The sequence below is a fragment of the Euprymna scolopes genome, chromosome 21 (genome assembly GCF_053919585.1).
Source record: "Euprymna scolopes isolate OS-2025 chromosome 21, ASM5391958v1, whole genome shotgun sequence".
In the NCBI taxonomy this organism is placed as follows: domain Eukaryota; kingdom Metazoa; phylum Mollusca; class Cephalopoda; order Sepiida; family Sepiolidae; genus Euprymna; species Euprymna scolopes.
The window spans coordinates 10,546,006-10,566,005 of record NC_136502.1 but is presented as its reverse complement, the minus strand read 5'-3'; the positions used below and the strand labels follow the sequence as shown (position 1 = coordinate 10,566,005).

At 32.5% G+C, this 20,000-nt stretch overlaps 1 protein-coding gene across 1 annotated transcript in view; it reads left to right on the top strand.

Annotated features, from left to right (window-relative positions):
• Window positions 1-20,000, top strand: part of LOC145243052 (protocadherin Fat 4-like) — a 139,792-nt gene that overhangs the window by 78,585 nt on the left and 41,207 nt on the right. Inside the window, 1 exon segment of the mRNA XM_080106158.1 lies at window positions 14,745-17,218. Within this exon segment, the coding sequence (XP_079962284.1) occupies window positions 14,745-17,218 (2,474 nt within the window).

Sequence of the window (20,000 nt, the reverse complement as noted above, 5' to 3'; positions counted from 1 at the left end):
CGTGTGTGTGTGTTTTCTCATTCTTATCTACTTTGTTTTTCTAATTTTCTTTTTTCACTTTTCCTCCTTTTCTTTCTCTTTCTCTCTTTCTCTCTCTCTCTCTCTCTCTCTCTCAATCTTTCTTCTCTCTCTTAATCTCCACCTCTCTGTCGCCCACCTTCTTCACCTTTATTATTGACACACATATAAAAAAAATGGTTAATCTAATTCCTAGATTTCTTATAAAAATCTGTATTAACTCAATTTCTTTCTTCATCGTTCTTAATTCTTTTCCCATATTTTCTTCTCCCATTTTTTCTTTCCTTTCTGTCTTATATTTAGAAAGAAAGAAAAACGCATCTAAAATCGACTTTTTAAATGGTACAATTTCCAAATGGTGGCGTGACTCCATAAAGTGAAATTAAATCCAACAAGTTATTAAACAGATAAAAATTATCTAAAATATGAGTTTTCCATAATTAAAATGACACTATATCATTATTAGTAGTAGAATTATTAAGAACTGTGTCATCTCAAATGTGCATTGTCCATTAATAACACTTGTTTTTCTGTGATTTATAATGATCTGCTCTGTAGAAAAAAACATAATTTATATTTCCGTTTTGTAATTCAACCAATAGGAAAATGAAAAACAGGCATTTTAATATTAAAAAAAAAAGCTTTAAATTTTTGTAATTTCTAAATTATTTTATTTTTTATTTATTTTTTGTTTCTTTTTCTTTTCCATTGATAATGATGATGCTTCAGACTGGACACAGAATTACTAGCACTTCAAACACAGAGTAATTGCAGACATTCTAGGCTTCCATCTCTCTCTTTCTCAGTCTGGGTCTCTTGCATTTTCCTTTAGTCTGTTGAACTCTCCATCTTACACTCTCTTTTAGTCTCTCCCCCTTTCTCACACTCACTCTTTGTTTCTTTTCTGCTTTCACACGCAGACACACACACACACACACACACACACACACACACACACACACACACACACACACACTTGTGCCCTAGAACACAGACACGCACACATTATACATGCTAAGCTGTAAAATAAAATCAATTGATATATAGGTTGTTCTCAGTACTGGAGAAAAAGTGATGTTGTGTCTGCCAGCTGAGGATTTGCATACAGCTGACTCTCTCACACTGTGAAACCAATTGATTCAGACCAAAAAAAAAATCAAAATTGCTTTACTCTAATTTCAAAATGAAAATCAAATCAAATCGGTTTTGGCAAAAAGAAGTAGCAGAAGAGTGTAAAGAATGTTAATTATTAGAAATCATTGGAGTTTACAGGCATTTTTTTTTCCATCTTTATATCGTATTCCTTTATGTTTTTTTTTCTTCTTTATATCGTATTCCTTTCTTTTTTTTCTTCTTTAGTGCTGCTGACTCTTACTGACCTCCTTCTTGAGAGTCCTGTCTGCCCTATTATTCCACTCATGACTAGGCAATAAAGAGAATATTTCATATTGGTTCCAAAGGGCATATGCAAGTAACATAATATGTATTTTAATTGGGTTTCTTCTGTCTCTACAGACAACAGATACCCTCTGAAAGAGTGCCAGCATAATAAGTAAAGGTGGTATAATCTCTAACCGCAGTTCCCCAACATGTTATTGTTTAAATTTAATGACAAGTTATAGGGTTATAAGATGATTAGTAGCAATATTGATATAAATGAAGAACTGTTGTTATTTCAGAGTTTTTCTTTTCTTAGACTAGTTGCTCTACCAAGGTTTCAGAATCTAGTCTACCCAGTTAAGAGGAGAAGAGAAAGATCTCTAATATTCCCAAGAATATTAGAGAAAGTTATTCAACAACCCTCTTCGCTTCAAACTTAAACAGCCCTTGACAGCCTAAACAGTTTCTCTGTTCGATTGATACTTTTATGGTAAGTGTTCGACTGAGTTCCAATCTATGGTCCTTCCCCGGAAAACATTGTGAACAAATACTTGCCTAGCTGAAAAAATCTACCAACAATTTTCCTCATGCCTTATCTGTGTCTGAAACTAAACAAAAATTTCGCGAGCAGAGTTTCTTCCCTAGAGATGTTCGTCTGTGGAATACAATACTATTTGTCTGCTTATCAGCTGACTATAATATGGTCGTCTTCAAGTCTAATGTGAATAAATTCCTATTGAGTCTTCCATTTAGATAATCTTTTCCTAACCAAGTTTTCCACCGTGATTGATCCTGTCATACCACCTACATAACACTTAACCCTTATCCTTGAGTGACCTCCAGGCCTTGATAGGTATGGACATTCTAAATAAAAAAAAATCTATTGACAATGCTCAACGTTGCTTAACTTGTGTGATTCGATGAGAACTAGTGTCTCAATCTAATACAGTAATAAATGCTGAATTTATTGTTTCATAAATCATGACATGAATCATAATTTTTTTATAGTTATGATTGTGTGCCTAAATACAAAGGCTACAATTTGTTTTTGATTTTTTTTTTTTTACAAATGGGGTCAACATATCAAGGCCGGAAGACCACTCGAGAATAAGGGTCAATATGTGTATTGTAATCATTGGGACAGATTATGTAATATTCGTTGGTAGTGGAAAGTTAGTATAATTAGATTATTTATGAGGACGGTTCAATAAGAACTTGTTTACGCTGGACTTGAAGACAACGATATTGTAGTCAGCCGAGAAACAGACCAGTGGAACAGAGTTCGATGGGCAATCAGTTCTTTTTAATATTTATTAATATATGCATTCTTCAATTCTAATTTAAATGTTTCTAAGCCAGCTTTTATTTATATTTAATATAATGCTGGCCCTTCTGATGAGAAGCATTTAGATTTGAAATGCCATGGTCTAAAGAGGTTTCCCTATCCATTTTACCCGCTTCTTTCTTTATTGATTTGATGATAAGAGAGTGAAAACAAGCAGAAACCAACAAATTTTGGATATTATTCTTTTAATTTTTAAATATTTAACTGATGTTGCATTTATTTTTCCTCATTCAAACAATTTAACATCCCAAATGGTCACATTTTTAGCATATATATAGTATAAAATATACTTGTGGCAAGGTAGCTACATAGAAACTTGTGTTTCATTTTTAGAAGGAATTCGTTAGGGTAACTTTTTCATGTTCTACTCTTGCATTGAGTACTATGAATTCAATACTAAAACATATATATATATATATATATATATATATATATATATATATATGTTTTAGTATTATTAGAGATAGTATATATATATATTTATAAGTATATAATATAAAAAGTATACACATATCATTATTATATTAAAGTTGAGTTAATCAACGTTTGTTTCCCTAAAACATTTTTCCAATGTATTTTAATCAAACAAAACATATGTTAAAATATTCCTCAGTTTTGTGATTAAAGTATATTTTGAAAAAAAAAACCTTCCATTTTAATAGTTCTAATCAGCAAAACTTTGCAATTAACTCAAGAAACACATCTACCAAGTTCTATCACTCTCACTCTCTCTCTCTCTCTCTCTCTCTCTCTCTCTCTCTCTCTCTCTCTCTCTCTCTCTTTAACTATATGTTATTTAACCTCTGCTCTTTATTTCGTGTCCAATACTTTCGCTTCCATTACTCTCTCTTTTAGTGTTTATTAAACTATGAATAATAAATAAAAAAAAAGTAAAGATTGGAATTGTCGATCATAAAAAAATGGGAATATTCCTATAAGTAGAAATATTATTTAACTTTTATCTGAAGAGGGGAGAAAAGAAATAGACTAATTGTAGATTTTCTCTTTTTATAATTGCCTGGTTTTGCAAACTCACTTTTTACCAGATTCAAATAATTTAATTCAAACTCAATGGATGACCCAACAGGACACATTTTTTTCTAGTATGTTTATATGTACGCTGGTTTGTATACTATTTTTTTGCCATTGTGTCAGATATAAGGATCCTTTTAAATGAGAGAACAAGAAAGAAAAATGTATTTTTTATTAAGTTTAGTCTAAAATCTAATGAGCACCTGCATATATGGAGGAAAGCACTGACTTATTTCTTTAGAGATTTATTTTTATGCTTCTTTAATTGCTGTGATGGATTCAACCAATGACAGTAATGAACACATACATACATACATACATACATACATACATACATACATACATACATACATGGTAGCTTCCTTCAGTCTTGACTGACTATGGATACCCACTGTAAGGGTACCTGCATGTGGAATTTTTTTTTTTTTTTTTTGGCAAGAGTTGCGCAATCTCCAACCACACCTCTCCTGAGTCGACATTGTTAAATACCAGTGGCAAGTAGAGATTCAGGACGACTGGAAACAATGCCGAGATAAGCGGAGAGCATATACAGCACTTAAAATTCCCAAATGGTCATCTATCTGTTAGTAGCCAAGCTCAACGTTGCTTAGCTTCGGTGATCTGATGAGAACCGCTGTGTCAACATGATTGTGCCATATACCTACATACATATATATATATATATATATATATATATATAGAGAGAGAGAGAGAGATGATCATCATGTAAGTGTGTTGGTCTCTTACTGATTGACACTGCAGTTTTGCTATAAATGTGTTCATATAGCATACATGATATAAGTGTGTGCGTTGGTGTGTACGTGTGCGCGTGCGTGCAGGTGAGTATGTGTGCGCATGCGTGCCTCTGACTCGAGTCCATGTGACTTCACCTCTTCACTGCCAACTCATTCATTCTCAGACCCAGCATCCTACTAGCCTGTCACTGACACTTGCCAAGCTCGTGTAGGCTGGTTTACTAAATGCTAAATCAAAAAATTGATTAAAATTACTGTGGGCATTGTGACAGCTTTATTTTCTTCTCGGCTCAACTCTCTTCCAATGGACAGCATCAGTTTCCAATAAAAATTCTTTCCACATATTTAAATATATTTCCTCCGTGTGATATCAAATAAACTGGCACACTTGTATTTTCATATATTTTCTTTGGACTAGTTGTATCAATCATTTAATATTATTACTAGCTATGGTTATCCGACGTTACCCGGGGATCTTTTTTCTTTCACTTTCGTTTCATATTTTCTTTTTTATTTATCCAACTATTATTTCTAAATAGAATTTTAAAAATTAAATTTATTTCAGCATCGTTTGGTTGTTAAATTATCAATCAAATTAAGTTATAAAGCTATAACTATTTTTTTGTTAAAGCAGTGTTGCTTTAACCTCTAAAAATATTTTTGGGTGTAGATAGCTTTCAAAACTGAATCTTTTTCATACATGAGGATTTGCTAAGAATTTAAAAACCAGAAAAGGCTTTTTATTTTACAGTTTAAATGCTTTTAAATTTCTTTTTAATTTCAAAGCATCACAAATTAATCCATTTTATTTTTTCAGCTATTAACATAAGATCAAAATAGCTGCCTTGTTTACAGATAAACTGAAATACATTATGATGGATTGGATTTTGTAATTCAATTGTTTTTGAATAGGATTTTTTATACATATTTTTTTAATAAATACTCGGTTAATCGTAAACAAGTAAAATAATAATGTGTACGGATATAAGGAACACACAAATACACACATACACACATACAAAAGGAAGAAGACAAAATTTTCTTTAAGTTCTGATTTTTTTTAGATGAGAGCTAATTGCTTATATTACTTGTATTAATCGGACTATTGGTCTCATCTTGAGTGCGATTTGTGCAACGTTCTAGCCGGATTGGAACCATCCTTAGGCATGTTGATTGTTGTTTTTCAACACCTACCAACATGCCTGAGGATGGTCGAAGGCCAATCCCACGAAAACGTTGCAGAAATAATACTCAAGATGAGAGCAATAGTCCGATCAATACAAGTTTTATAAAAAAAATTTTAATATAGAAATTATTCATTCACTCAATAGGAATTCTCCCACCAACTATTACCAGTGATTTCTCTCCAATAAAAAAATGGCTTTCTTTGAAGTTTGAGTGACAGCAAGTCTCCTTAGATTTTCGATATTTTTTGTCTTATTTCATTATTTTAATTCACATCATTCATGACTAACAGGAACATTAAAATAGAAACCGAATTCAGAATACTCCAAACGTATGTATGACTTGTTTTTTTATACGTTTTAGAGAGCTGGACAATCACCAACCGCATGAGGAAGAGACTAGAAGTAACTGAAACTTGGACTCTGAGGAGAATTTTGACAATATCCTGGACAGAAAAGAAAACAAACTAAGAGGTATTAGAAATGGCAAACATAGAAAGGTCTCTAATAAGAACAGTATGAAAAAGACAAATGAGATTCATGGGCCATGTCTACAGAAAAAGCAGAATAAAACAGCCACCTCATTGCACCAGAGGATCGCCACACTCTTCAGCATATCCAGGTACACTTTGGTGTTGACTTTCAAGCCGACTTTGAAGATGTGAGATAGCATGATGTGGCCCTCGAAACTACACCAAAGACTATATTGTGGGTGCTGGCAATGGTCCTGTTATCATAACTTGTATCGGTAGAGAGCTTGAGTTGTACAGTGGTGCATATTCGATCTTGCTCGTTGAACATTGTGTCAGTTTCAGACATGATAGAAGGCTAATAGCGCTCTTGGGATTTGTACACAACTGGCCAACTAGTAGATGGTCTGCAACAAAAGAAAACCAGTTTTCATCAAACGGAAATGGAATCATGTCTTTTCTAGGGCGACAATTTTATCATCTCACCATATAGATTCAACAGTGTGTGACTTGTTAACATGTCCTGACCTAGATAAAATTTGCATAAAGCACAATTTTATCAGCACAGGTTTGTCTTTGAAACTTTTATAGCAAAGATTAAAAGACAAACATCTTACAACAGAGCTTTTATATATAGGAATAGAGGTCGATTATGGCCAAAAAGGAGAAGGCATCCTTAGGATAAATAATCTCTTGTAATTCAGTGTGATTTTTCTATCATGAATCTCTGTCATGAATTGTAAAATTAAAAAAGTAAACAATATTCTGTGTACTATTTAACTATCTTTTTAAAATAAATGATTATTTCAAAAGGACAATTTATTTTGGTTCTTTGATATATATTTGTTATTTGTTCAGTGTTCACAATAAGCAGTGATATTGTTAAGTCCTATACTTTTTTCATAGCTATTGTTCAATTTCTTTGTTTATTTCTAAATTCTTTTCATTATAAACTTTATTATTATTTTTTTCAAGTACATTTATTGAATTTATTAAACACTGAATATTAAGATACAAAAGCTAAGTACGTGTTAAATATGTAAATACCATACATCCCCTGTTGAGTTGAACCCTTAATTTTTATTTATTTTAGTCTGTTATGAAATCTTAACATCTCGGCACCATTTTTGTCCACACTACTAATCGATGGCAGTACCATTATCCTATTTTCAGTTTCCATGTAGCATTGATTCTGAATGTCTTGCTTTAGCAGACTAAATAGAATCCAGGCATATATTGAGTACATTTTACCAATAAATGTGCCAGTTAATGCTGACAAGAAAAACATCTATACACAAACTTCACACGCCTATAATTATTTCTTTTTTTTTAAACAGTTCCTGTTATATAAAATTCCTTTTTCTAATTAATGTCTATATTAATAAAAGGGAAACTATTTAAAAAGTATCCATCTTTTTATAAATTTTTCTCTCCCTACATATATGCAAATTTAATTATAGTACATAGATATTTATGTCGATTAAATCTTTTGTAGATTAGTTTTAATCACCAACTTAGGTACAAAATAATATTTCTAATGAAGAGGTCGCATAGATCGAAATCTCACCTTACATAAAACACACACGTGTGTGTCTTTTGGTAGTACTGTATTATAGTATTCATACAAACAGTTTTAGCTACATATGTGAATACATGTTTTAACTGCGATTTTATTTGATCTAGCTTCAATAGGATATTTTAAAAACTGAACTAATGAATAGAAAACATTGCATTTTTTCAAATCGTTTTGTTTTTTTAGTGGACCAAAACTTGTTAATCCTTTAACTTGAAAAATGTGAAATTATAAGATTTAAAGACAGACAAATAATTTAATTTTAAACAGGAAACAATGCTTAATTCCAAGAATTCCAAAGAACATAAACTGAGCAGAATTGGAGCAATGAGTGTTGCTTGATGATAATAAGCAATAACAACTGTTTTATCTTAGGTTATTACGTTCTTTTGTATATCTACTATATAATACAATAATTGCAGAAATTTCCCTCTGGACCAAAATACCGTAGGTTTGCAACAACAGATGTCACATACAAATTTATTATGCCTAGATTATTAGCCACTATCTTATGAAACTTTAGAATGCTATTTTAGATGCAATTGGTCGTTATGATAAAATCCTACATTACATCCTAGTAGCAACATCATCACAATCGCAACATCTTTTGATGAGATAGTTCCTATTTTCACCTGTAAATCTACAGTCCTCTTACCACCCTCATTCATCACCAGGACTATATACACACCTTATAACTATTTTCCCCCAGCACCCTTCGTAATTGGTTCAGGCACTCATATACATACCATTATTTTTTCAGTTAGCAATTACAAAATAATAATTCCATTATTAAGGAATAAACAATTTATTCACAAAACGAATGTGTCAGACCTTCAGAAACATGGCGTCTCTCTGTACACAAAGCAATCGTTTTATAAATATTAAACCAACTCCTAAAAATTTTAACTACTCATAATCATAACTTTACATATTGATACCCTTATTGTTACCTACATAAACATTATCAACACGAAACTAACTCCCTAAAAAAACATCCCTGATGCAAACATAATTAACATTTATGGTTAGCTTTGTTTTTTCTTCGGTTCTCTATACCAAACAGTGAACGATGCTTTTTTTTGTTTTTGTCTTTTATTATAGTTTGTTTTATAACGGGTCGTTCATTTTTCCGGTTTTTTTTTTTTATTTTGAATTCTTTCCAGTATCCACCCTAAAAAATACAATCCCTGAAAAAACAAACAAAATAACCGATAACATTTACGGTTAGCATTGTTTTTTTCTTTACACAGTTAACTATAATGCTTGACTCTAACATTTTATCATGATCGTAACTTGACATTTTAATGCATTTCAAAATCTATATATGTGATTTTAAAGCCTTTAAACTGTCTACTCTTTACTGTTTCCAAAGTGTGTTCATGTGTATGAGTGACTTTGTTTGTGTGTGTGTGTGTGTGTGTGTGTGTGTGTGTGTGTGTGTGTATGTATGTGCTTATTTTGTGTATGCATGTGTGTGTTTTACATGTCTGCGTGAATTTGTTTGGACGTGTGTGTGTGTGCGTCCATGTGCTCTTGCATGTGTGCGTGTGTGCATGTATATGTTTTTGTGTGTGCATTTATGTGTTTTCTGCACATGTGTCTGTGTGTGTGTGCATGCACGTTTCTGTGCATGTTTGCGTGTTTGCATGTGTGTGTGTGTGCATCTGTGTGTGTGTGTGTGTTCGTGTTTGTTTTGTGCATGCATGTGTGTTTTTGTGCGTGTGTGTATTTTTGTTGTGTTCTTACGTTTGTGTTTGTGCGTGTGTGCATGTGTCTTTTTTGTGTGTGCGTGTGTGTATAGTTATAGTTAATAAGGTTTCTCTGTGTTTTATTTTACTTCAGTGGAAGTTCTCAGAAATCAAGGGGCTCACGACCCGGGGCTAACACTTGAAGTCTATATGAGATACATAGATATTCGAATGTTCCATTAAAGTTCTTTATCTCTTAAGCACTGAGTTAGTAAAGAAATTAGGAACATAATTTTCCTCTCCCCAATTAACCATTTTTATACGTTGTAGTATATCTTTCATGTTGGTCTCTTGGTCTTACTGGATTCCAGGACAAGAATTTATCTAGTCTGGTGGAGTATCCAGCTTCGTGCTATTACTTTAGGTAATATCACTTGGAGAAGGTGCACCATTCCTCAGAAAAGCTCTGGGGTAGCCGTAATGAGTAGATCTTATTTGGGCTGCGAATACTATGTGATTTTGAATATTTGGTCAGGGTTTACTTCTATGGAAAAGTATCCTCATGCCAGATTGTCATGACAAACCCCTTTACAGAGAGACCTTAGACACTCGAGGATAGTGTCTAGTAGGCATTCAAGTTCTCTCCAGTAAGCATTCAAGTTCTCTTCAGTAGGCATTCAAGTTCTCTCCAGTAGGCATTGTGAGCAGTAAATGTGTTTCAACACCGGTATTGCTCAGACATATACATGTTCATGCAGATATAAAAGTAAATATATGAGCTGTATGTGTGTGTGTGTGCATATATATATATATATATATATATATATATATATATATATATATATATATATATATATATACACACAAATTTGTATGTATAATATATTAAAGGCTGAAAAGTGGGTGAGGGATATGATTAAATAATTGGTGATGGTTGTTTTATTGTTTTATTTTTATATTTATTTTTAGATATTTTTTGGTATATTTTTTCATATATATTTCTATGGGATTCTTATTAAAGTATGTGCATTTGTAGGTAGGTATGTGTGTGTGTGTGTGTGTGTGTGTGTGTATGTATGCATATATATATGTATATATATATATATATATATATATATATATATATATATATATATATACATATATATATATATATATACTGTGTGTGCAAAATCAAGACTTCAAGACAAGGTGTTGATGGCAACAAAAAGTGTATTTCATTTTATGTTACAATTGTTTCAATGACCAGTTCGACAATTTCAAGCATTATATCGTTTGAAAATTTTCAAAAACCAGCATTTATTTAGACTTTATGAATAAACACACTTTTGGCAATGTAGCATTTTTTGAATAGAAAGAAAAAAAGGGGGGGTCCCTAATGGGAAAAACATGCGAGAAACATTTATCTTGGTTGTTGTTACAGAAAAGCCCATTTAAATAATAATGTATTACCTAATTTTCGTATCCTTATTTAAGAACAGAGTTATGTGATGTTTCTACGTGGAGCCCTAAGCCATTTAAAAAAGAAAAATTCTTTAAAAAATATATCCCATTTGTTGGGTTCCTAAATTCCTAAAGTATATATATATATATATATATATATATATATATATATATATATATATATATATATATATATATATATATATAAAATAAAACCATCCATCCACGTGTAATCACCTTTTTCTTTACGATATTCCCTCTGCTTCACTTTTTTGTTATCAAGTAAGATCTTTGACTTACTTGTTGTTTCATCAAATACTTTTGCATGCAAAATCCGATTCTGCATTTTGCTAATTCCTACCCTCTGATGAGAAGGAAAGTATTTCTTCGAAACTCAGCGGATTAAAGACTATCCACTTATCAAGTGTTTCCTTTTCAGATTAAATATGTTTTTTAACATGTTTTATTAACTGTTTGCTCGTATATATATATATATATATATATATATATATATATATATATATATATATACTGTATTAACAAAACCAAGACTTCGAAAAAAGAATTGGTAGCAACAAAAAGTGTATTTCATTGTAAGTTATAATTGTTTCAATACCGGTTGGACAATTTCAAGCATTATGGCATTTGACAATCTTCACATAACCAGCCTTTCTTCAGACTTCTTGAATAAAAAACACTTAACAATAGAACATTATTTAAAGAAATTTCCCTTAAAGGAAATGAAGTATGCGAAACATTTATCCTGGATGCATCCGTTGTTAAAAGCTTATTTAAATATTAATATATCACCTAATTTTCGTATCCTTATTTAAAAACCTGTCATAAGAAGTTTCCTCAAAAACCTGTAGCCATTTAATATCCTTTAATAATACTATTTATTGAATTCCTAAATTAGATTTCTATATTTCTTTATTTCACATAATTAATTTTTTTTTTTTTTGAATTTTTTTTGAATTTTATTTTTATATTTATAATATGACCAGAACAGCCTAGCTATAACGTTACGGTTAGTTTCGTATTCGCCCAATGGTGGCTTCAATGTTTACAAAATATCGATTATCTTATTACTTAGATTTAAGACTAGTTTTAGGTTAATATTTTATTAAATAGTGAAATAAAGGATGACATTACCTTATATTTATTAATCCCCATACAACATTTCAAGTTAGGGATCCTATTCTATTTTTATTATTTAATATTTTATTATTCTCCTTCGTTCTAATCTATTGTGGTTCTCGATAGTTGGGAAAACCTAACTACGAAGAGAGATAATCCATCACTTTATTGATTTTCCAAAAATTAGTTGAAAAATTATGTGGAAAAGTATATATATATATGTGTGTGTGTGTGTGTGATATAGGCTAATGTGTTGATGGTTTTATTCATATATGTATGAATAGTTTGACCATTATGCATTGTCTGATAAAGATGTGTGGCCCAAAGTACTGATTACGCCATTGAAGGAGACAAAGTGCTCAAAATTATAATCAAGATAAGAATGAACCATAAAAAACAAATAGATAAGAACTAATAAACCGAAAGGCATAAAACAAAAAAGGAGTGTTTGAATGCGTATGCACGAGTGATGTTCCAAAAGTAATTCCTCCTATTTTTTATTCTACCCAAATGGATCGGGGGGGGGGGTTGAAAATTGCATTGTTATGATGACTGAACTGATGCATTCATGACTTGAAAATTTCCTGTCTTTGTTGCAAATATTGATGGTGTGTGACTCTAAGAAAGCAACCCCTGTAATGGACGTGTGTCAGAAGCAGAGATGCACCATTGAATTACTACATGCAAAAAAAAAAAAAAAATTGAACCAATCCTTATTCAGCGACGCCTGTTGAATGTTTACGAAGCTGATGCAGTTGATGTCAGCACAGTTAGGAGATAGGTTCATTGATTTCAGAGTAGCAACAGAGATGTGAGTGACAAAGCACACTCAAGACTTTTACAACCAAAGCATCGTTCATTGCTGCAAACGTTAAGAATGGTGGTGACTATGTAGAAAAATAAATTCTGGAGCACAAAATGTCACTCAGATTAATGGTACCACTCTCGTCTTCATAGCTTGCTCTTCAATGTTTTAGTTTTTGCATTAAAAAATAGGAGGTTTTATTTTTAGAATGACACTCGTATGTAGGCACTAGTGTAAGGATGTTGTTAGCATATGAATAATTGTGAAGATATATACCTTACCTCCTCCATTATTCTTCTCCCTCCTCTATTGTAGATCAAGATAATTTGTAAGCGTATAATTTTCTCTAATCATCTTAAAATATCTGGATTGCAAATGATTTTGCAACTGAAACATGTATGCACGTATGTAACTAACAATTTTGTATAAATAAAGGAATCTATACCATATATGTGTGTGTGCGTGCGTGCGTGCGTGCGCGCGCGTGTGTGTGTGTGTGTGTAATTCAGTGTACTAGAAGTAGCAACAATACGCAACTATTTGGGCACAAAAAGCATATGAATTTTATTTCAATGGATACATATATTTTAAAAATCCATCAGTACCTTCGGTTGCATGAAAATATTGACAAATCAGCCCACAAGATTAAAAAAAAACAAATGTTACTGTTTTATCAGCTGACATAATGATTAGATGAAACCAAAATAATGTATAGTGTTCATTGAAATATATATATATATATATATATATATATATATATATATATATTAGCAGGGAAACCCGGCGTTGCCCGGAAATGAATGAGGATCAACAAATGTTCCACACTTCCAATACTTTTATTGTCATTGAAATCGGTGAAATCACCTATTTTTTAATCAAATCGATTGATTGCCTTGAAGGAAGCTCCACATGGCTCCCTCCAGTAACTTAGTCCACAATACATTGTAGTCTACATTGCACTGTAGAGAACCTACTATTGATTTTGTAAAATTATTTTTTTATATTGGCTTGAATTAAAGTTTAAAATGCAAAAGTCAAGTATCATGGTTCAATTGGACTCTAAGCAGAAGCATTTCGAATGCGCCCCTGTCTTATCAAAGAACCTACTGTTGATTTTATATGCAGGGCCCTTCAATGATAAATTTTATATGCAGGGCCCTTGCGCAATGATAAAACTTCTTAAATGCGCTTGTGATGTTAGGCTGTATAAGGGTGTTTACTTTGGTCCAAATAGAACTGTTCTTTTTTAATCAGAGCTTTTCTGTAATCGATTTTTAATACTTATCTAAGAACACTTCCAGACACATAAAGTATAATGTGTGAAGTTAAATAAAAATCAGCTCAGCTGTATTGGAGTCCACACACACACACACACACACACACACACACACACACACACACACACACACACACACATAAAGTATTTTTATATATAAGTAGAGATATACTGATTGGTGGCTTAGCTTTTTTTATAACAATAGTTTATATTCAGTTCTCTCTTTTTCTTTTTCAATTCTATTATCATTTTGTTATAGCTGGCGATGGGGCATTCTACCGGATGCCAGACATTATTTCACTACTTTATACATTCCAGCTGAGAGATCTTTTTAAAATCCTAACTGTCCCTTTAAGAGCAGTTATTTGTATCTCTCTTGCACTTGGTTCGCCGGGTATATTTGCCAAGTAGATTTTGAAATACTTTTTCATGATTCTGGTTGCTTCTATAATTACTGGAACGATGGAGATCTTCTTAAGATTCCAGTTTCTTTTCATGTCATACATTAGGCCTTAGTATTTCATTATCTTTTCTGCTCTCCTGCTGTGTTATATGTATGTGTGCACGTGTATGTGTGCACGTGTATGTGTGCACGTGTATGAATATTAAAATAATTTACCTTTTTTTTTTTTCTGCAGATAACGTGACTTTAACCAACATCTCTGCACTGGATGGATTTTACCTTAAATAGAACATGTTGGTACCCTTATACGCACTGTTGTCTGTCTTGCACAGATGCCTGTGTGTGGATCTTACATACTATGTAGAAGAAGGGAGGAGCCCGGGTAGTTATGTAGGCGACATTTCTGCTGATTCTCATCTGATGGACAATGTTCCACCCGAAGATCGTAGTCTTATTACTTTCAGCCAGCTGCAAGTGAGATGGGCCGGCAGCTCTCAGCTGTTCAGCGTCAATAAAAAGACGGGCAAACTTTACACTGCCCACTCACTAGATACGGAAACAATGTGCAAGCATAACAAGGAATGCTTCAAAATGGTAGAAGTTGCTGTCAAAATGGGAACGTCTTTCATGAAGATATTGGAAATTAAAGTAATTTTGAAAGATATCAATGACAATGCACCAGAATTTCCTGTCAAACAGGTAAGCATTCAGTTTGAAGAAGACGACAGCAGGGGAGTTCGACGCTCAATCCCTAATGCTGTCGATAAGGACATTGGTGTTGTCAATTCCCTGATCACGTATCATCTGAAAAAGAACGCTAATGATCCATTCACTTTGTCCGTTTCAAAAAGCATTGACGGTACCTCCAAACTTTTTATCAATTTAGAAAAGAAGCTCGACAGAGAAGTTCAGGATACATACATGGTTCAAGTTATTGCAAAAGATGGAGGTTCTTCGCCAAGGCAGAGCATTCTGGATGTTCACATATTTGTCACGGACGTGAATGACAACTCGCCTATATTTACTCAAAAAGTTTACAACGTTTCAATCAAAAATGAGCCGAGTGAAACATCTCCTGCTGTGGTGCTGTTAGCAAAAGACTTGGATAAAAATAGATATGGAAGGGTCACGTACCACTTCAGCACAAAAACACCTGAAGTTGCAAAATCACACTTTGATATAAACAAGATTACAGGAGAGATCTTCCTGCACAAAAAGTTCACATTAGGACGTGAATTGATGTACAAGTTGTATGTTGAAGCAACAGACGGAGGTAACCCACCACTCAGTTCCATTGCAATGGTTCTGGTTAATGTGATAAATGAACAAAACAATTCCCCAACAATAGATGTGAATTTTGCCACAGAAACACCGGGAAACAAAGTTTATATTCCAGAGAATACAGAAGTGAGTAGTTTTATTGCCTATGTCAGAGTTACAGATCATGATGCTGGACTAAATGGTGAAGTCAGCTGTGTTCTCCATCATGAGAAATTTCAATTGCAGAGTTTGGGTCCTAAAAAATATAAAGTGATTCTTAAAAAGCCACTGGATCGAGAAATTAAAGACTACCATGAGATTATTATAAGTTGCCAAGATAAAGGAACACCTCGTCTTCACAGTGAAAACAGATTTGAAATTCAAGTGATAGATGTTAATGATGTGCGGCCACAATTTTCCAAAAAAATATATAGGTTTACTATAAATGAGAACCAGAATGCAAAATTTCCTGTTGGTTACATTAATGCCACAGATCCTGATCTTGGTCCGGGAGGAAAACTATCCTACTCCCTTCTCTCAGATAATAAACATTTTCTACCTTTCCAAATTAACGACTATGGATTAATCTCAACTGTAATGTCACTTGATCATGAATTTCAAGAAATTTATGAATTTCAGGTTTTTGTAAAAGACAATGGTAAACCTCCACTCAACAACTCTGTAGATGTCATTGTTGAATTGAGGGATGAAAATGATAACTCTCCCCAATTCACGTTCCCCAGTCTCAGCCCTTTTACCATGGAGTTTGTGTATTACCCCCATCATACAAAAAACATCACTGTTCTGAAGGCCACTGATGATGACAGTCGACAAAATGCCTTTCTGAGATATGAAATAACTCGAGGCAATGACAAACAGTTATTCACAATCAACCCATACACTGGTTTATTAACATTCACTCGTGTGGTCAGTCAACAGGATGCTGGTTCATATGAATTAGACTTTGTTGTCAAAGACAGTGGAAGTCCTGTCCTCTCCGCTCGGACTACTCTGATACTGATACTAACAGTCAGCAACAAGACCTTCGTAATGCCTAACGTTATACACACGCAGGCTAATGAATCCGAAGAAAACATTCAACTGGACATCCTGATAGCTATTGTATCTGTAGCCGTGTCGGTATCAGTGGTCATCACAGCTTTTATCTCAATCTGCTATATTCGGTATTACAACCGGAGGAAGGATACGCAGCAGAGAGAGGTGAATTATTCAAATAAATGTGAACAGAGACAGTTGATGTGTCTGTCATACTTGACTGCTTCGTGTACTGATGTTCCTGTTATTGGGAAGGAACACATGGATATCTCAAGGAAGGGTTACCTGATGGATAGCAGAGGAGAGTTACAATGTGGAAACAAATTGGATATTAGACAAATTGGTCCAGCGTCAGGCATGGATATCCAAGCAACTTCAGAGGTTATATACCAGGTAAGCATCATAATTTCTTGTTCAAATAACTGCTGCGTCAAAACTGAGTTTTTCATGTTTGCGATTAGAATCAATACCTTTTTTTTTTCTAAACTTTATCATAAATAGAATATCAGTACACAGAATGCTGACATAATATTATCAGAAACTGCAACATTATTTGTATATAAAAACCCTCCATCAAAAAATGACATTAAAAATGCTTTCTTAGCATTAATATTCATATTCATAACTTCCCCACAGCGGAGATGTCACGAGCTTGTCTCTGCTTTATTGTTATTTTCACAGCAAGTGTTTATCTGAGCTTCATTCAATGCCCCTCCCCACCACACTTCCACAAAATAGCACTTAAGCTATCACTACTGCCAATAAGTTCCCCTACTCTTTATCAGTGCCTAAATCTAAATGCAAATTCCATGAACAAAGTTTCTTTCCCAAAACTACCCGTTTGTGAAACTCTTTCTGACCTATGTCCTCTTGAACGTCATTTCAAATGTGATCGATCTCCTTTTTATAGTCTTTCTTTTTCCTTACCGTGATGCCATTTTGCACACAGCTCGGCATTTGCATATAGACACCATATGCATGTCCACATTCTCTTACATAGTTCCATATTATGAATGTCAAAGCGTGAATTATACAGCCCTTGTTCAAAATGAAACATACTTATTTTAGTACTCTGGTTAAGGTAGTTAATTGATTCAGTTATAGAGGTCTATCTTGAAATTTTTTTTAGGAGTTTGTTGCATATTTCCATTCTGTGGATGTTCAGTGCGAACAAAGACCCCACAATATCATTGTATCACTTTTGTTCAAACCAAAACATACTTATTTTAGTACTCTGATTAACGTAGTTTCAGAATTTATTTTGTTATAGAAGTTTATCTAAAACTCTTGTATGAATTTGCAACACATTTTCATTCTATGGATATCTGACATGAATACATACTTCACAATATGATTGTATCATATTTGTAAAGAACCGATACTACACTTTTTCTATTGAGAAATAAGTAATCCAATATGGCCGTCTCATTTGGACCATATTGGATAACTTTACCTAATGTTTATATATTTAAAGCGTCTATTTCTCAACACCAAACGTGTATTTCTCACTAAATTTTTACTCAAAATGATTCCTCATATAATAATATTTAAAAAAACATATTTTAATACCTATACACATTTTTTTCTCGCGAACCATTAATACTGTGGTTTAGTGACTTTGCGTTTTTATCTTAGACTGAAAGCCAAAAAAGTGTATTTTAGTTTGAGTTTCGTGTTCATTACAACAGATGAAATTTAAAAAAATGACTGTTTTTGATTTATCTCTTTGACAATCAGATGATTCCTTCTTTTTAAAAAAAGGTTGAAAGGTGATATCGTACAGGCATGAAATTGTCTTAACGTATTATTAAACAGAGTATAGGTCAACAAGGACCAAATTAATGACTAAAAATTGTGTTCTTTCATTCAAAAAATTAAGATATTAAAAGAAACAATTCTATAAATAGCTTTAAAAGTATATAACATGAACTAATTAAAATTGTAAGTTATAAAAATTAAAAAATAAGAATCAAAATGGAAGAATAGATGTTAGGAGTAGGATACGGAGGAATCCTTATGCAGTTTTGAGCAGCACTGGTGATAACTGTTCTTGAAATATAGGATATTGCCAGTGTGAACATTTTTCTAGCCTGGTAGATAGAGTTTACCTTATTCTGATTCAGTTATGAGAAATACTGGTGATACCCGTTCTCTCTTTGTATATAAATAATGCTATTCCACCATTTTGTATATGTGCTCAGGCAAAACTACAATATTTAAACCAATCAAATGTATATTATATATAATAATTAAAAATCTTCATAGCTTAATACTTATCAGAAATTATATCTAGAAAATGTATGTGTGAAGGTAAATTGGAAAGAATATGTAATAACAACATCAGGAATAAACAAAATGATATCGTTTTTTGGAAAAAGAACGTTATTTAAGGTCTTAATCCTGAATTTGTATAAATTTTGAATGCAATATATGAGAAATATATTTGTTTAATAAACGAATAGTAAGGACATTAAATTATAGTGAATTTATGTTGAATTAACATATAGGATGGGAATACTTTATATTTTTCTACAAAATTTTTAACATTAACAATTAGATATATTTTTAATTCAACACTGATATCATTCTTTTATAGCCATCATAACACCCTCTAATTGCTAGAAAGAAGAAAAAAAAAACAACAAACAAATTCATGACCTCAAAGAACTGCAGATGAGACAGTGCCGAAAGTAATTATGTGAGTGAATATGTGAAATAATGAATAAAGCACTGGAACTGAGTCAGTTCTGAAAGCAATTATATGAGTGAGTGAGTGAGTGAGTGAGTGAGAGAGAGAGAGAGAGACAGAGAGAGAGAGAGAGAGAGAGAGAGAGAGAGAGAGAGAGTCTGCATTTATTTATTTGTACAGTGAAGGATAATACCAATTAAAAAATAATTATTTTGAGTTGAAGTATATTTCAGTATTGCAATGTTTCATAAAACATAATTGTAATTAATTTTTTTTTTATATTGCAATTTTTCTTGATTTTATATTTGCAAGATCTTTTGTAACTTATTTCTTTAAAATATTTAATTAATTCATGGTTAAAATCGTATTTTGTCAATGTGCTCTTTAACTCTTAATCAATATATCTGTAAAGGTGAGAATGTGTGTGAGAGCAACCTTTATACTCAACGGATTTTTTTATCTAAAGATTTGAAATTTGGTATATAG